The sequence below is a fragment of the Pelophylax lessonae genome (assembly GCF_965119305.1).
Source record: "Pelophylax lessonae genome assembly, chromosome: 2".
Lineage (NCBI taxonomy): Eukaryota > Metazoa > Chordata > Amphibia > Anura > Ranidae > Pelophylax > Pelophylax lessonae.
Window position 1 is genome coordinate 296051956 of NC_138769.1, and position 17073 is coordinate 296069028.

Below are 17073 nucleotides of genomic sequence, written 5' to 3' on the forward strand. Positions count from 1 at the left end.
CCAAAACAACCTTTGTACAACATTTAGACCATATACATCGACAAAGAGCCCATAATCAACAGATGCATGTGCAGATTGACAGAATTATGTTAACAGCAATAAATACTTACAGAGAGTCAACACACAACACAGCCAAATCTCACCTCCATAAATAACAAAGGGCCAAAAATGTTACCCATAAAACATGTGACACACAAATATATTGGACCTCTTCGTAGGTCAAATCTTTCCTGATGTCTGAGTGAGCTATATATAATCCAAGCAAACACACCCAGAATGGTAACGCCCAGTCCAAAAATTAACTGTGTGTATCCTGTGTGTTTTGGAGCATGCTCAGTTGCCAAAACAAGGGAAATAGAAATGAGGAATAGAAATGTATGTAGGTGTGTATAGTATATGTGAATTGAAAAAATTCTCTCTTGAAGTTTGCTAGTCATTATTTAGAATGTTTAGATACAGGAATACATACATATATATACAATTACGTGAGAGAGAGAGAAATATATATTTAGGGAAACAATTGAAACACACCTTTTGGGATTTGAGAAGTGAGATTGTGACGATTGACCAGATATGTAAGCCAACAATCTGACTCATCACTCATGAACATCCCTAAATTTGGCGTGGCAATTATATCAGGCGTTCTTATGTGCATTTTGGCTGGCGTTTTCCCAGGCGTTTTGACATGCATTTTTTGGGCAGGCATTGTTATATGAAATCACCTACAAAAGCCCCAAAAACAGACCACAAACACGTACATGTGAACGTAGCCCGTTTGGGGGCGTTTGAGGGGGATTTGTCCAGCTCAAGGATCAGCTCCCAAAACAGGCAAAAAATCCAATCCTATTCAGTTCAATGGCCCCTGTTCCCATGTGAGCATTTTGACGGCATGAGGAAAACACCCAACGCTCACTGAGAAATAGCACAATGATTAGGGAGTCTGCCTTCCTGCTGTAGGTTTGTAAGTTCGAATCCGGAAGGTGCCCTCTGTATGGGCAACACTTGGATATCTCCAATCCTCCAAATGTTGACATCATTAATTTTGTTCATGTTTGAAAAAGGCATGTGTATCAGCAAACTTTTAATCCAAAGACATGAACAAAATACAAAAGATGCCCCATAAAGTCAATATGTAGCAATATTGTGAGCTAAAGCTCTATTTGTTTGTTGGGCATACTTTGCTAATTAGCCAAGTATAAGGGATATATATATATATACCTTCAGTTAAATGTGTAGTAAAATGGTAACACTTGGCCATACCCATATGGAAGAAAAGGTAGTATTTGCAATATATTTCTAAAAACATTCTTTGGAAACACATAAAATATTGTCAAAATTGTGACATTTCCTTGATATGTGTGAACTGCTAATAATCTTTCTTTGAAATATGTTTTACATCTATTTTTTTTCTATCTGACGACCAATTCCCCAATGTAATATTTTGTGGGTTTTTTCAGAGAATGTGGAGGTTCTATATAAACACTGTAGATTTGACTGCTATGATTTCGGAGTTAGCAGGAAAGGTGTATGGAATGTGATGGTGTTTACTAAAGGATCCCTTGTTGGAAGTGTGCATGTTTTTCCAATTCCGCCGGTTTTTGCCATTTTCTATGGGCGAGACAGCGGATTTGCAAGCGGTATTCAAAAAAAAATTGACCCAAAATCGCGCTGGCGAAATTTTTTGAGCCAATTTGACGTTGCGCATGCGCACATTCGCGAGTTCGCAGCTCGCGGCTGGAGGAGCTGTTTAACCTTTCCACACTTTCGCAGATATCTCTCTTTCTAAGTCAGTTTTTGAGATTTTTTAAACGCAAGTCATCTCCAAATTGACTTCCACACCTTCCACAGTGATTTGGGATTTTTGGGGGTACAGGGGAAAATTTGGCTAAACTTTAGTCGAGCTTTTAGCTGGCGTGGTTTTAAGTCGCGCTCTGACCATATTGCATCTTAATGAATCTCACACTAGGCGCTATTTTCCGCCCGCCGTTCTTTGAATGCCAATTTCAGACTTAAATAATCGCCGCTTCGCAAAATCACGCCGAAACGCCAATTCGCCGTACTATGAATCAGGCCCTTATTTTTAATGTTTTACATAGCTATACCTGCAAAAGGGGTCAGCCCAAGGCGATCTAGCAGGACTTAATTTTCTGACTAAAGTTCCACTTTACCTAAAATAAGATGCTCTGTGGTCATCGCCATTCTCACTCATTTTATCTGCATATGATAATGTAGGGTATTTATGAAACAGGAGGTTATAAAGTGTTTTTTTCTAGTGTTAGCACTGATTTTTCTATCTGTAGCTGAAGACATATTGGTGATCAACTAGAAAATCCCATATTCTACAAAATCGTAGCCATAAACAGTACAATCAATCTTACCAGGCCACAGTTGATGGAGATTCCCTCTCTTGCTCTCTCTCCAGTTGCTCCTGTCCTCTTCAAACGCTCAGAGCCAGCTAAGTCCACAAAATGAAACTTTGCAGTGAGGGTTTCATACTCCAAAGAAGGTGCATCTGCCTGCAGAGCAAAAGTTTATAATTAAAACTACAATAGTTTTCAAGCAGCATACTTATTAATGTGAGGATTAACGCCTCTCCCAGAGATCACCGTACTCTCTGCGACACTAGATTTATCTGCTTTTCTCTTTGGAAGGACTGCACCATTTTTGTTTAGATGTTATCTGAGTCAGCATTTACTTCTTGGACTATAATGCTGGCTCAGGGGTAATACAATCACATAAATCCTGGTGCCTGTTCAGTTTATGGCTGTGTTCAGAAATCCAACACAGATCCGCTCCTGTTGCAGCATCTCACCTTGTGACTTGCTACATAGATACAATGTTCCAGTCTGATCCCTGGGGAGAGGTAAAAGAGAAAATACTTTTCCCTGCCTGCAGAGTCCTTTCACTGGAGCGCATGAACTGCTTTTTTTAAAAATATGTACAGTAAACCCCCGCTCCATCGCGGTTCAGTTTTTGCGGTCCCGGTATATTGCGTTTTTTTTTTGTAATGTTATTTTACTATATAAATCATTGAAAATTAAATATTTTTGTGTTTTCCATAGCTCTTGCTATGTCTCTCAGTATCTTTTATGTGTTTAAATGAGTTTCTATTGTTTTAAAAGTGTGTTTAAAGACCTTAAAATGCTTTAACACGTACAGTGACAGTAAAAAAAACATGCCTACAATGCATTTTAATAGGGTTTTTCTATTTCGCGGATTTTAAATTTTCGCGGCTGGGTCCGGAACGTAACCCCCGCAATGGAGGGGGGTTTACTGTAGAGCATTTTGAAACAATAAACTGCTGTTTATTATGGTAGATTGTCAATAACCTATTCATGCAAACTTGTAAAGTCATCAAGAGACCCACATTAAATAGCTGAATATGTAAAAAAAAAAAAAAAAAGACTAGAGCACCACCTAATATTACTATCCCATGTTAGTATAGTTATACCCATGCTATTCTGTAACAAGGTAATTAAGGGGACATGTGAAGAGCAGGAATTTAGCAGTGTGCTTTGGGCTGTCTAGAATTTAACAGACAACGAAAATAAAAATCCTAATCCTCACTGTTCTGAATAATCCCAAATGAGCCTTTTAATGGATGCAGTTCAAAGTCAGTGCTGTGTATAATGCATTCGGCTTTGCCTAGATCTGCAAGTGCGAATGGGCTACTGTAATGCTCGCTAGGAGGCTGCGCCTGTGCACAATTCTCTCCATTGGAAATGACAGGCAATTTTTCTAACTTCATCTCAGTAACCATGGTTCCACTGGGTATTTAAGACCCATATAGGCTCCATATTAGTTAGAGAAACCATTAATATTTTGTTGTAAAAAATTCTGCACATTAACCAGTTAGATTCAAACGTTTCTTTCTCAAGCTTAGATTGGCTATGGAGCAACAGTGACACTTGTAAAAGAAGAATGGCTACTACATTTTTTTTCTGGTTTAAGGTGGAGTGGGAGAAAAGTTATATCTTCTGTCAGGATTGGCTTTGTCTCCGTGTCAGAGATTTCCCCTAACTTCCTGTCCTGAAGATAAAACAGTAAGCAAAAGGTAATCTTACATAAAAAAATGGGAAATCCTAGCTTTTACAGTTATCATAGAACTGGTCTCCCCTCTATACCTGGTCTGGTAACAACACTAGCATTTTAGATTTTCCCTCATTTCCCAGCTTGGTGTGTGAAAAGGGGACACAGACAGCAATAAAAGGTGCTAACCATTATCCACTCTACCAAAAACTAGAAAAATAAATTTAAATCTAAAAATGTCACGTTGCTACCTTCATGTATTGTGTAAAAGATGCATAAAGCAGAAGCAAATATGCTAATTAAGAAAATAGACAACAATAAATGTAGTACTTACTGGGCATGATTCAGCAACCCGTGTTTGGTGTACATGGACAGAGAATATTGCATGAGAACGGGAGCTCTGAGAGTTCATTTGGGTGCTGGCAGTGGTACGGGAGAGGGCACCTTCCTTTAGCAACTGTAAAAGCTGAAAAAATATTACAAGAGTGTCATCTCTGAACATATGGTTTTATTATAAATGTATCTGTGTACTGTATATGTGTGCATGCTTTTGTATTCAATGCAAAATATCAGACACCAGTTAGAGATGAACTTCAGGGAAATGAAAAAAAATATCCTGGCAGTGGGGACCCCCCCCCCGGGCCCCCCCCCCTGGAATTCCAGGAAAAAGCACATTTACTTTCTTATTACTTACTTTTACAGGCCCCTCCTTCTATGTGACCAATTGCCAACAGCCTGTCCTCTTTGGTGCTCCAGATAGTGGTGGCAGCTGTGGCGTCATCATGTACAATGCAGGACCATCAGTCCTATTTTGTAATTTAGAATGCCAAAGGCCTGTCCACAAGCTGGAGCGTTAAAGAGAAGAGGTGAGAACTGGTTACCAGATGAGCAAGGAATAAGGTAAGTAAAATTGTTTTTTCCAGGCAAAAATTAGTGTTCAGCCCTTGCAGAGCAGGGGAGCCCACTGCCTGGGTATTTTTATTTTTTCATATTCCTGGATTTCTGCTTAAAATAAAATGATTATATAAATATGTATTATAATGTATAATAAGGATGATATATCCCACTTACAATAGTAAAAAAAAGGTAATTTCCTTTGTATAATGCCAACTAAGTAATGCATATCCTACTGCTAATATCCTACATGTATGACACAGTATAATGCAGCAAACAAAGAAACAAGTATATCTCTGAGATGCACTGAAGCTTTGTTGCCCTGGAATGCAAATATCAAGTAGCCAGAATTTTTGCTTTTCATACAATATTTATGTCTCTCTGTGCTTATGAGTTTTTGGGAATAAAAATGCGTCCAGTAGTTTGGGCCTTTCATATCAGAGAGCATGCTCTTGTAGTACAAACTAGGGCACTATAAAGCACAGAACTGCGTCTTCCCTGGTGTAATAACAGCAACTAAGCACAAGTGTGTATCCTTGATCTGAAACTATTGACACCTATTTTTCTAAAAGCACCAAGGGAAGGAACAGAAGAGGAAAAGCTTCAGTTTATTCAGTCTCTGCTTTAGGAACTGAGGAAATGCCACCCTGCTGGGATTCATAGGTCATGTCTTAAAGATATAATAGTGTATTTTGACTGTCTGTGCTACAAAGAGACATCATGCTGCTTACGGACACAACTGATGACGCCCTTTGTAAAGTTCCTTCTCTTGTTATAATGTAGATATTTTAGTAAAAACTGATACTCAGATATTCTATAGGGGCCAATATATAGTCCAGGGGTGCTCAACCTTTTGAACAGCGAGGGTCACTTAAGTGATTTGGTAACCAATCATGGGGCACAATAAACAATGGGGTTTTATGGCCCCCCTCAAGCCGCTAATGTAAATGAGGCTTTACTGTTCTGAGCCCTCCATAAAGCTGCTTTCACACTTAAGGGCAGTACACACGGCACGAATATCGGGTGGCATTGGCTGGTTCAAAAGAAACATTTGGATCGTGTGTACGACAGCCAGTCTGACAAAAGCCGGCTTTCTGTCAAAGGGGCATGACTGAAAAAGCCAATAGCTGAGAGAGCTGGCAGGGGGTGGGTTCTATCCCCCTGTCAGAACACAATAGCTCAGCAGGGGAGATCGCTGTACTAACATTGGGTTGGGTTGTTAGTACAGCTGCTCTTCCTGAGCTCTTCAGGTTTTTTTCATTCATCCTGTTTTGGTCAATATCTTTATGTCTAAATTGATTAGTGATGGTAGGCTTTGGAAGCATACATACTGTGGTGTTTACTTTTTTGAATGCTGCTAATGACTTGGGACAAATAGGGCACAAAGAAGCCATTGGGGCCTGTTATATCCGCAATTTTAAAAATGTTATTGCTTAGAGGATTCCAAGGATATCATTGCCATGTAAGTAGTGGAGAGATTGAGGGACACAAGGGAGACTATTTTTAAAATGGTCTGGAGCCAAGTACAGGTGAGCTGGTTGAGTTTAAAGTTGTGGAGTACATTTGGGATTTATTGATACGTATCCCTCTGCTGTCTAATTTATTTGCAAATAGCAAACCTTCATTATTACCCTTCGGGCCCTTTAACACTGCTCTATTAATAAAATGCAGTAAAAACACATATGCGTTTTTGATGTGTTTTCAGGTTGCCTGACTCCAATCATGCACCTGTGAAACATGACTCAAAAAAGCTAAAAAAAAAAGTGTGAAAAGGCTCTTACTGTATAACATGCGTTGTACCCATTTGTTTTTCTGCAGCTTGCAGAAGACATGTAGTTCTGTGAGTGGACTTGGGGTCTGACTTAAATTTATCGAGATAGATGGCATAGTCCCTTTTTAATTTATTGAATTCAGACTCTACAATCACACATTCTTATTCAGATGTGGCAAATATAAAGCCAGAATATAAATAAACATTAAATTGACCCAATATGCTACTGCATATTCCTAAAGTGGCTGCAGAGGCAGATTTTTTATTTTTTAAAAATACCAAATATGTTAAACTTACCTGCTCTGTGCATAGAACAGCCCCAATCCTCTTCTTCCTGGTCCTCCGTCGGCACTCCTGGCTCCTCCGTCGGCGCTCCTGGCTCCTCCCCCCTGCCGACTCATGCATGCTCACTCTCAAGCTGGCTCTGTGTGTCCATTGACACACAGTGCGCATCTCAGCCCCGCCCCCCACTCTCTCTTCACTGGCTGTAACTGACAGTAGCAGGAACCAATGGCTTCCGCTGCTGCCTCTCTGTCCAACAAGGATTTAGAACTGAGAAAGCAGCTTCTCTTGTGCACATGGCTGGATTGAGATTGGGCTCAGGTAAGTATAAGAGAGCTGCATGCAGAAGATTTATTACCTTCATGCATTGAATGCAAGAAGGTAAAAAATCTTCTGCTTTTTGAACCACTTTAAGGAGCAGAGCTTTGAATGCTGCAACACATTCCGGTTGAGGAAGTCCATTGCTCTGGCACAGATAGCACAGCTCAAATCGCTCCATGCTACTTCAGAGAACACTCTGGGTTTCCTTAGGAACATATTTGTGCACTCCAATAGGAATACACAATCTGTTGTGCCTGTCCAAACGGGATAAAGGTCAGAATCAATCACATCTCATTTTGAGGGTCAAGAGCTAAAGGAAACTGGTTTCTCCCAACAGCTCTGCACTCTTTTGTGGATACCCTCTTTTTCCCGGGCATTTCAAATCTCCTAGCTTTTCCTTGGTGGAAGAAACATACTAGTACCTTAATTCAGAGCTTAAAAAAAAAAAAATATTTGAAAATGGCGGTATTGTCCCCATTTTACTCCTTGAAGGATATAATAATTATACTACTACTTAAAAATGTATTACCTCTGTAACAAAGGTCAAGGTGTCATATCTTAATTATAATCTAAATTTACGATCTCCCTTCATGACAAGCCAAGCCCCCCGTCCTTCCTACAGAAGCAGGAATTACAACAATTACTAACTGCTAAGGACTTGAACTCTTATTGGACAAATGTATGTAAAAATTGGCTGTAGGGGCTAACTATAAGCTTTATCTAAAAGTGTACTAAAGTTTCCTCTTGCATATCCATTCCAATTCCTTCTTAGCCTGCAAATTGTTTTAAAGGCTGCTCTATACAGGGCACCTTTAGGTACAGTATATTTGGTGGTATTGTCCTGATGTGCAAACTATTTGGATCCATGTATACAAACATGGGATACAGAGCTAGACAGACACTTCTGGGTGAATCGCCTCTTTTGCAAAAAACAGAAATGTTGTAGTAATACCCATGTAGTAAATGACCCTTTTCAATGGGTAGATAACCCCATCACTGTCCTATACAGAATTTCAGAACAGAGTTTATGTAATTATGTTCTTTGAAAATCTTACAGATGCGTAGGACAACAATCTAGACAACTTTCAACAAATTTGAATGCCCAAAATTGACAATTTCTTTCCTAATACCTTCAATTGAAATTTACTTGCCATTTAGGTTGATTAAATCTCTCTGGAGTCATAATTACGTTTCTTTCATTTATGGACTTTCCACTAGGGCTTATTCCCTCTCTCTATCAGAATAGAGGTACTCACCGAGGCCGAGATGCCGAGAGCGGTTCGCTGTTGCGACTAAGCGCACTCCGCCCCTCTGGAGGTGATACAGAGGGTGGATGGCACAAAGAGGCACAAGCTACCAGCAGGCAGGGTAGAGCTTGCGTGGAGGTCCTGTAGAGCTGGAGCAGAGACTGATCAGGATCCAGCAGTAAAAGTCCGGAGCAGGCTGAGGGTCAAACACAGGTAAGCAGACAATCCAGGTCACAGGCTGAGGGTCAAGGCACTGGAGATAGGAGACAAGACTTGGTCACAAGCAGAGGGTCAAGGCACAGGAGACTGAAGGTAAATCCGGGTCGCAGGCAGAGGGTCAAACACAGGTAAGCAAAAGCAAAGTCCGTAAAACAAGCCAAGGTCGGGTCCAGGAGAAGAGCAGAGCAGGTCAGGGTCAATCCGGGTCACAGCAGGTAAACGATCACACAGGAAACAGGAACTCAGGTACAGGAAGCTGAAAGACAAACCAGCAATTCCTCTGAGCACTTGCTCAGCTTTTATAGGCAGCCAGGAAGTCATGTGGAAGTCATGTGGTGCTTGTCATGTGATGACCAGTCTGCAGCTGAAGGTTTCTCTGACAGTGCCCCCCCCCGAGGGGCGGCCTCTGGACGCCCAAACTGGACATCAATTCCGGGTGATTCACATGAAAAGCTCGGATCAAGCGAGGGGCGTGTATGTTTCTTGAGGGTTCCCAAGAGTTGTTTTCAGGTGGGTACCCCTTCCACTTGATTAGGTATTGGAGAAGTCTACCCCTCTTCCTGCAGTTCAGTATGGCTTCAACCTCAAATTCATTTTCTCCATCCACCTGGACCGGTGGAGGAGGCGGCTCCTCTCTTCCTGGGAAGGGGCTAGGAATCACTGGTTTTAGTAAGGATGCATGAAAGACAGAATGAATCCTGTAAGAGCTGGGTAAGGCCAATTCAAAGGCCACAGGGTTAACCATCCTCTTGATTTTGAACGGCCCTATGAACTTTGGGCCCAACTTCCGTGAGGGAAAAGGTAATTTGAGGTTAGCTGAAGATAACCAAACTTCCTCACCGACCTTGAAAACCGGGTTCTCCTTCCTTCCCCTGTTGTAGTACTTCTTATAGTCATCCTGGGCCTTTTGCATGGTTTCCTGAATCCTTTGAAAGTTCTGTTGGATGGAGGCTATGCGATCTTGGACAGCAGGAACAGATAATTCAGGGGTAGCGTTTGGAAGGAAAGAAGGGTGAAACCCAAAGTTAGACCAGAAGGGCGTTTGGTTGGTGGCTGAATGAACTGAATTATTATACGCAAACTCCGCGTAGGGTAGCAGAGAGGACCAGTCATCCTGAGAGCCAGAAGAGAAACAGCGGAGATACTGCTCCAGAGTTTGGTTCGTTCTCTCTGTCTGGCCATTGCTTTGAGGGTGATACGCAGAGGAGAGACAGACCTTTATTTGTAGTGCTTTACAAAGTTCTTTCCAAAATTTGGAGGTGAACTGAACCCCTCTGTCAGAAACAACACTGTCGGGTACTCCATGTAGCCTTATTATTTCTTTGATAAAAATGTTAGCTGTCTCCAAAGCAGAGGGGGTGCCCACCATGGGCAAGAAGTGTGCCATTTTGGAAAGGCGGTCGACAACAACCAGAATGGAGGTGAAACCTTCCGAGGGAGGAAGATCAACAATGAAGTCCATAGAAACTTCAGCCCATGGGCGTTCTGGAATGGGTAAAGGTCTAAGTAATCCCCAAGATTTGGTGTTAGCCACTTTACTGCGCTGGCAAGAAATACAAGAGAGGACATACTCTTTACAGTCCTGCCTCCAACCAGGCCACCAAAAAGAACGGGCAACCAATTCCAAAGTCTTTTGAGTCCCAAAGTGACCAGCCAGTTTATGGTCATGAAGCAACTTTAACGTCATGGGTCTAGCCTCCGGTGGGACGAAAATTCTTCCTTGGGACCAGAACAAGTCATCTCGTTTCTCCAAGGAGGATATTTCTGGGTCAGTACAATGGCTGGATGCCAACTTGATGGTGGTCATAAGATCAGTGTCTGTGAGCAGAAGGAAGTTTTGTGGAGATAAGATGGTGCTAGGTTCCGTTGACTGGGGAGATTCAGGGAACATCCGGGAGAGTGCGCCTGCTTTCCCATTTTTGAGGCCAGGTCTATAAGAGATATGAAAGTTGAACCTAGAAAAGAAGAGGGCCCACCGGGCTTGCCTGGGTCTTAAGCGTTTGGCTGTCCTGAGGTATTCTAGGTTTTTATGATCGGTGAAGATCATGATGGAATGGGAAGCACCCTCCAACAGATATCTCCACTCCTCCAGAGCGAACTTGATGGCCAACAGCTCCCGGTCTCCCACATCATAATTCCTTTCCGGGGAACTTAGTTTCCGAGATGCGAAAGCTACAGGATGGAGGAGAGCCTTGGGGCCCTGTCTCTGGGAGAGGATGGCTCCAGTGGCGGTTTCCGAGGCATCTACCTCCAACACAAATGGCAGGGCTGGATCCGGATGCCGTAGGATTGGTGCAGAGGTGAACAGGGCTTTGAGCTTGGTAAAAGCTTCCTGGGCCTCTTGGGACCACTGAAAACGACTATGTTGGCGGGTTAGTTGGGTGATGGGTGCAACAATGGATGAGAAGCCAACGATAAACCTCCGGTAAAAATTAGCGAATCCGATAAACCGCTGTACCCCCTTTTTGTCTACTGGAGCCGGCCACTCCTGAATTGCCTTGACCTTCTGTGGATCCATTGCGACCCCGTTGGTAGAAATGATAAAGCCTAGGAATTGCACAACAGATTTTTCGAATTCGCATTTCTCTGCTTTAAGGTACAATTTGTGTCTCCTGAGAATTGCAAGGACTGTCTTTACATGAACCCGGTGTAGCTCAATGGTGGCAGAAAAAATAAGAATGTCGTCCAGGTAAACAACTAGGAAATTGTCCAGATATTCTCGAAAGATGTCGTTTACCAGGTGCTGAAATGTGGCCGGGGCGTTACACAACCCAAAGGGCATTACCAAATATTCATAATGTCCAAACCTGGACCTGAAGGCAGTCTTCCATTCGTCTCCAGGCCTGATTCGGATGAGGTTATAGGCACCTCGCAGATCCAACTTGGAGAAGATTCGGGCAGAACGGAAACGCTGAAACAACTCTGGGATAAGTGGAAGAGGATAGCGATTTTTTATCGTTATTTTGTTCAGTTCTCTATAGTCTATGCATGGTCTTAGGGAACCATCTTTCTTTTCCACAAAGAAGATGCCGGCTCCGGCCGGTGAAGATGATGGACGAATGAAACCCTTATCCAAGTTCTCATCAATATACGTTTTAAGAGCCGCTAGTTCAGTCTCTGATAGTGGAAAGATACGGCCAAAGGGTATTTCAGAACCAGGTAGCAAATCAATGGGGCAGTCGTAAGACCGATGAGGTGGTAGGCAATCAGTTTTTTGTTTATCGAAGACATCTCTAAATTCAAGATATACCGGAGGGACGTGCTGGAGATTGTCAGGTGTAGGTGCTACGGTTAAACAGGCGGCTGGAGCTGGAGGAAGGCAATGCTGGGAACAGTAGGGAGAGGAAAAGGAGACTTTCTTCTTGTTCCAATTGATGTCAGGTTCATGTGCCTGTAGCCAGGGGAGCCCCAAAATGATGGGGAACATGGGGGAGAAGATGATGTCAAAGCTTAGAAGCTCCTGGTGGCCGGAGTCCGTGGTGACAAGGATGGGCCTTGTCTGTTGTGTGACAAATCCAGAGCGAGGGAGAGACCCATCAGCCAGGTAGACTTGGAGGCCTTGTTCTTTGGTTTGCAGTGGAATGTGCAGTTTTTGGGCCAGTGAAGTGTCTAGAAAACAACTACAGGCTCCGGAATCAATAATTGCTGGTAGATGAACTTCCTTTTCCATTAGCTGTAAGGAGACAGAGAGGGTGACATAAGTCTGGGATAAACCAGGGTTCTGAAAGTTCATAAAAAACTGCGAGCGTGACTTACTGGGTCTCACGGGGCAGGTACGCAGAAAATGTCCAGTTCCCCCACAGTACAGACAGAGATTGGCCTGTCGCCGTCGTTGCTTCTCTTCAGGGGTAAGAGGAGCACGGACCAATCCAAGCTGCATGGGCTCAGCCTCTGGAGCAGAGGTGACAGGAGTCACTGGAAAGGATGGGTGAACGGGAGAAGGTTTAGGGAGCATCCAACTAGGTCGGGGACCCTGGGAGCGCTCAGAGCGCCGCTCGCGCATGCGCCTGTCTAGCTTGGTAGCGGATTGGATTAAATCCTCCAAAGTGGCAGGGGTTTCAATCCTGGCCAACTCATCTTTCAAAGCTTCTGACAGCCCCTGGCGGTACTGGTATTTAAGAGCGGGTTCGTTCCACCCTGTGTCAGCTGACCATTTTCGAAATTCAGCAGTGTAGTCCTCCACTGGTCTCTTTCCTTGGGACAGGGAGTGTAGCACGGCTTCTGCAGTAGCGGTGCGTTGGGGGTCATCATATAGTTGAGACATACTTTCAAAGAAAAGGTCCAAAGAGTTCAGAAGAGAGCTCCTCTGTTCCATCAGGCTGTGGGCCCAGGCCTGCGGCTCTTCGGTCAACAGGGAGATGACAAATGCCACCTTAACTACTTCGGACGAAAAAGTCCTGGGCTGAAGGGCTAAGTACAAGGAGCATGCATTTTTGAAGGCCCGGAACTTTTTGCGATCGCCTGAAAAACGCTCCGGTGTGGGAACCCTGGGCTCAGGGGTAGCCATGATCACTGTGGGGCTTGATGCAACTTGAGAAGAGGAGGCTCCGCTGGTGGGCGCAGGGGCTGCAGCTGTTGATGCAGATGACCCTGAAAGTTGCTGGAGACGACCGTCAATCTGGGCATAGCCTTCCTGCAGTTTCTGGACTGCATCAGTGAGGGTTGTGACCTGCTGGCACAGGATCTCAAGAGGAGAACGCGCTCTGTCGGCCTCTGACATGGCTGGTTTGTACTATCAGAATAGAGGTACTCACCGAGGCCGAGATGCCGAGAGCGGTTCGCTGTTGCGACTAAGCGCACTCCGCCCCTCTGGAGGTGATACAGAGGGTGGATGGCACAAAGAGGCACAAGCTACCAGCAGGCAGGGTAGAGCTTGCGTGGAGGTCCTGTAGAGCTGGAGCAGAGACTGATCAGGATCCAGCAGTAAAAGTCCGGAGCAGGCTGAGGGTCAAACACAGGTAAGCAGACAATCCAGGTCACAGGCTGAGGGTCAAGGCACTGGAGATAGGAGACAAGACTTGGTCACAAGCAGAGGGTCAAGGCACAGGAGACTGAAGGTAAATCCGGGTCGCAGGCAGAGGGTCAAACACAGGTAAGCAAAAGCAAAGTCCGTAAAACAAGCCAAGGTCGGGTCCAGGAGAAGAGCAGAGCAGGTCAGGGTCAATCCGGGTCACAGCAGGTAAACGATCACACAGGAAACAGGAACTCAGGTACAGGAAGCTGAAAGACAAACCAGCAATTCCTCTGAGCACTTGCTCAGCTTTTATAGGCAGCCAGGAAGTCATGTGGAAGTCATGTGGTGCTTGTCATGTGATGACCAGTCTGCAGCTGAAGGTTTCTCTGACACTCTCTCTCAACTCTCCCCCCAGCCTTTGGACTTTCCACTATGGCTAACTCTCTCTCTTTTTCAACCCCCCCCCCCCCACCGTATATGGCCCCTGTGTTGTTGTTTCCCCCTTTCCCCCCATTTTTTCGCTTTCATTTACACCTTTCTCTTTACTGGAAAGTGTTCTCCTGTTACTAAACAGGAGTACTAGGAAAGTGAAAAAAGGGAACATAGGGTATGATAAATACCCTATGTTCCCTTTTTTCACTTTCCAAGTACTCCTGCACAATATCCAAGTATCACCGCTATAGTTTTTCCTATAGGTCACAGACTAGTAATATATGTGTGTGTGTATATATATATATATATATATATATATATATATATATATATATATATACACTGCTCAAAAAAATTATATATACACTGCTCAAAAAACTTAACCAGAGTATAGCATTGAGTCAATTAAACTCCCAGGATATTTATCTGGCCAGTTAAGGAGCAGAGGGGGTTGATAATCAGTTTTGGCTGCTTTGGTGTTAATGAAATTAACAACAGGTGCAACAATGAGACAACCTCCAATAGGAATGGTTTTACAGGTGGAAGCTACTGGCTTTTTATATTCCCTACTTATCTTTTCTGACTGTTTTTCACAATTTTTGCATTTGACTAGGGTCATTGTCACTACTGGTAGCGTGAGGCGATACTTGGACTCTATAGAGATTGCACAGGAAGTTCAAATGCTCCAGGATGGCACATCAATACGTGTCAATGCCAGAAGGTTTGCTGTGTTTCCCAGCAAAGTCTCAAGAACATGGAGACAGGCAGTTACTCTAAGAGAGCTGAACAGGGCTGTAGAAGGCCCTTATCCCATGTTGTGCAAGGAGGAACAGGATAAGCACTGCCAGAGCCCTACAAAATAACCTTCAGCAGGCCGGTGGTGTGAATGTATCTGACCAAACAATAAGAAACAGACTTCATGATGGTGGCCTGAGGCCCCAATGTCCTCTAGTGGGCCCTGTGCTCACTGCCCTGTACACTGTGCATGTCTATTGGCATTTGCCATTGAACACCGGAATTAGCAGGTCCGCCACTGGCGCCCTGTGGTTTTCACAGATGAGAGTAGGTTCACCATGAGCACATGTGACAGACAAGAAAGGGTCTGAAGAAGCCATGGAGAACGTTATGCTGCCTGTAACATCATTCAGCATGACCAATTTTGGTTTTGGGTCAGTGATGGTCTGGGGAGGCATTTCCATGGGGGGGGACACAGACCTCTACAGCCTAGACAATGGCTCCCTTACTATCATTAAGTATCGTGATTAAATCCTTGGACCCATTGTCAGACCCTACACTGGTGCAGTGGGTTCTTGGTTCCTCCTGGTGCACGACAATGCCCGGCCTCATGTGGCGAGAGTATGCAGCCAGTTCCTGGAGGATGAAAACAATTGATACTACTAAATGGCTCCCATGTTTGCCTGACCTAAATCCAATAGAACACCTCCAGGACATTATGTTTCGGTCCATCCGACGCCACCAGGTTGCACTTCAGTCTGTTCAGAAGCTCAGTGATGCCCTGGTCCAGATCTGGGAGGAAATACCCCAGGACACCATTTGTCCTCTCATTGGGAGCATGCCCCGACGTTGTCAGGCATGCATACAAACACATGGGGACCATAAAAACTACTGAGTACCATTTTGAGTTGCTGCAATGAAATTTCAGCATAATGGACTGGGGATCATCGGCTCTTGTGGTCTGAGGGTTACCCTGCTATTGGTTGGATGCAGAGGAGGAGTTAGTGGACATTGTTGGAACTATAAGCGCTTACTATCTGCCGTTCGGTAAGGGACCAATTTGGGTGATTTTCACTTGGAGATTGGAAGCACTTGGGATTTCTGTGGTTATCAGTTGATTTGTATTTTGCTTGCACCTTATTTTCCGTCTGGTAAAGAGGAATTTCACTTGGTGGTGGGTTCTTCACACTGAAGTTGAGAAGCACTGTATTTCGTGAATCATCAGTTTGAATTCATCACATATGGACACTCATGATTTATTTATTATGGACTTTTGAAATACATTTTTTTTTCCATATATTCATGCACCTATTATCCAACATTTATGTTTGATTGTAACTTTGAGTTGCTTAGGTTGGATTCATTTATTTATTGTTTTAGCGCACCCTCACTATCTTCAGCATAATGGACTAGCCTGCTGCATCATTTTTTTGTCTTTGAATTCATCCCTCTGTAGGTTGATAATTTTAATTTTCATCAAACGATGTGGTACCCTATCATACCTATTACATTACCCAGTCCATATCAGTATAGATGTCCAGCATGATATTTTGCCCCATGGAGATCTGATGTGTTTTCACAGTGTTCCATTAATTTGAGCAGTATATATATATATATATATATATATATATATATATATATTTATTTATTTATTTTAATACCATGAGTCATCATAATTTGTGATATTCCTACACAAAACTGTTTTGTAAGTTTGTAAACTTTACGGCACAAATGTATTGAAAGAGAAGGTGCATCAGGGTGCTAATCAGAATGACTGGCATCGCACTGCACCATCACATGTAAATGTAGCGCAGCACTGTGAGTATAGTTTTAAGCATACAAATAGCCTACGGGTGATCCAAGCATGATATACCCAGTACACTATATTTAGTTACACATTACCTGTTTTTTTTTTTTTTTTACTGTTTCAAGTGGTTCCCTCTTTGTATGCCACAAGAAAGGAAAATTGTACAAAAGGTATGCCCACCTCAGCCTCAGAAATGACACTACGAGTGCTTGCTCCGCTGACATATATGCCACCACTGGCATCTTCATGAATCCGGATGTTGGATTTTCTATGTCGAGAATCAGGGTCGCGGCAAACATCAAAGAGATCCAAAATCTCTTCATTATAGAGCTAAAACAGAAATAAAATAAGAAAAATATGTTTAAATATGAATATAATTAGG

General features: G+C 43.3%; 1 protein-coding gene across 5 annotated transcripts in view; it reads right to left on the bottom strand.

Annotated features, from left to right (window-relative positions):
* The window catches only part of KIF21B (kinesin family member 21B), a 212120-nt gene that overhangs the window by 116294 nt on the left and 78753 nt on the right, over positions 1 to 17073 (bottom strand). For all 5 annotated transcript variants that reach the window (XR_014224915.1, XM_082245371.1, XM_082245372.1 and 2 more), the window contains exons 4-6: positions 16872 to 17021; positions 4364 to 4495; positions 2379 to 2516 (exon numbers count right to left, since the gene is read on the bottom strand). Coding sequence is in view for 4 of the 5 variants with exons in the window: in XM_082245371.1 (XP_082101497.1) it covers positions 2379 to 2516; positions 4364 to 4495; positions 16872 to 17021 (420 nt within the window). In the remaining variant the exon portion in view is untranslated. The remainder of the gene's footprint in view (positions 1 to 2378; positions 2517 to 4363; positions 4496 to 16871; positions 17022 to 17073) is intronic.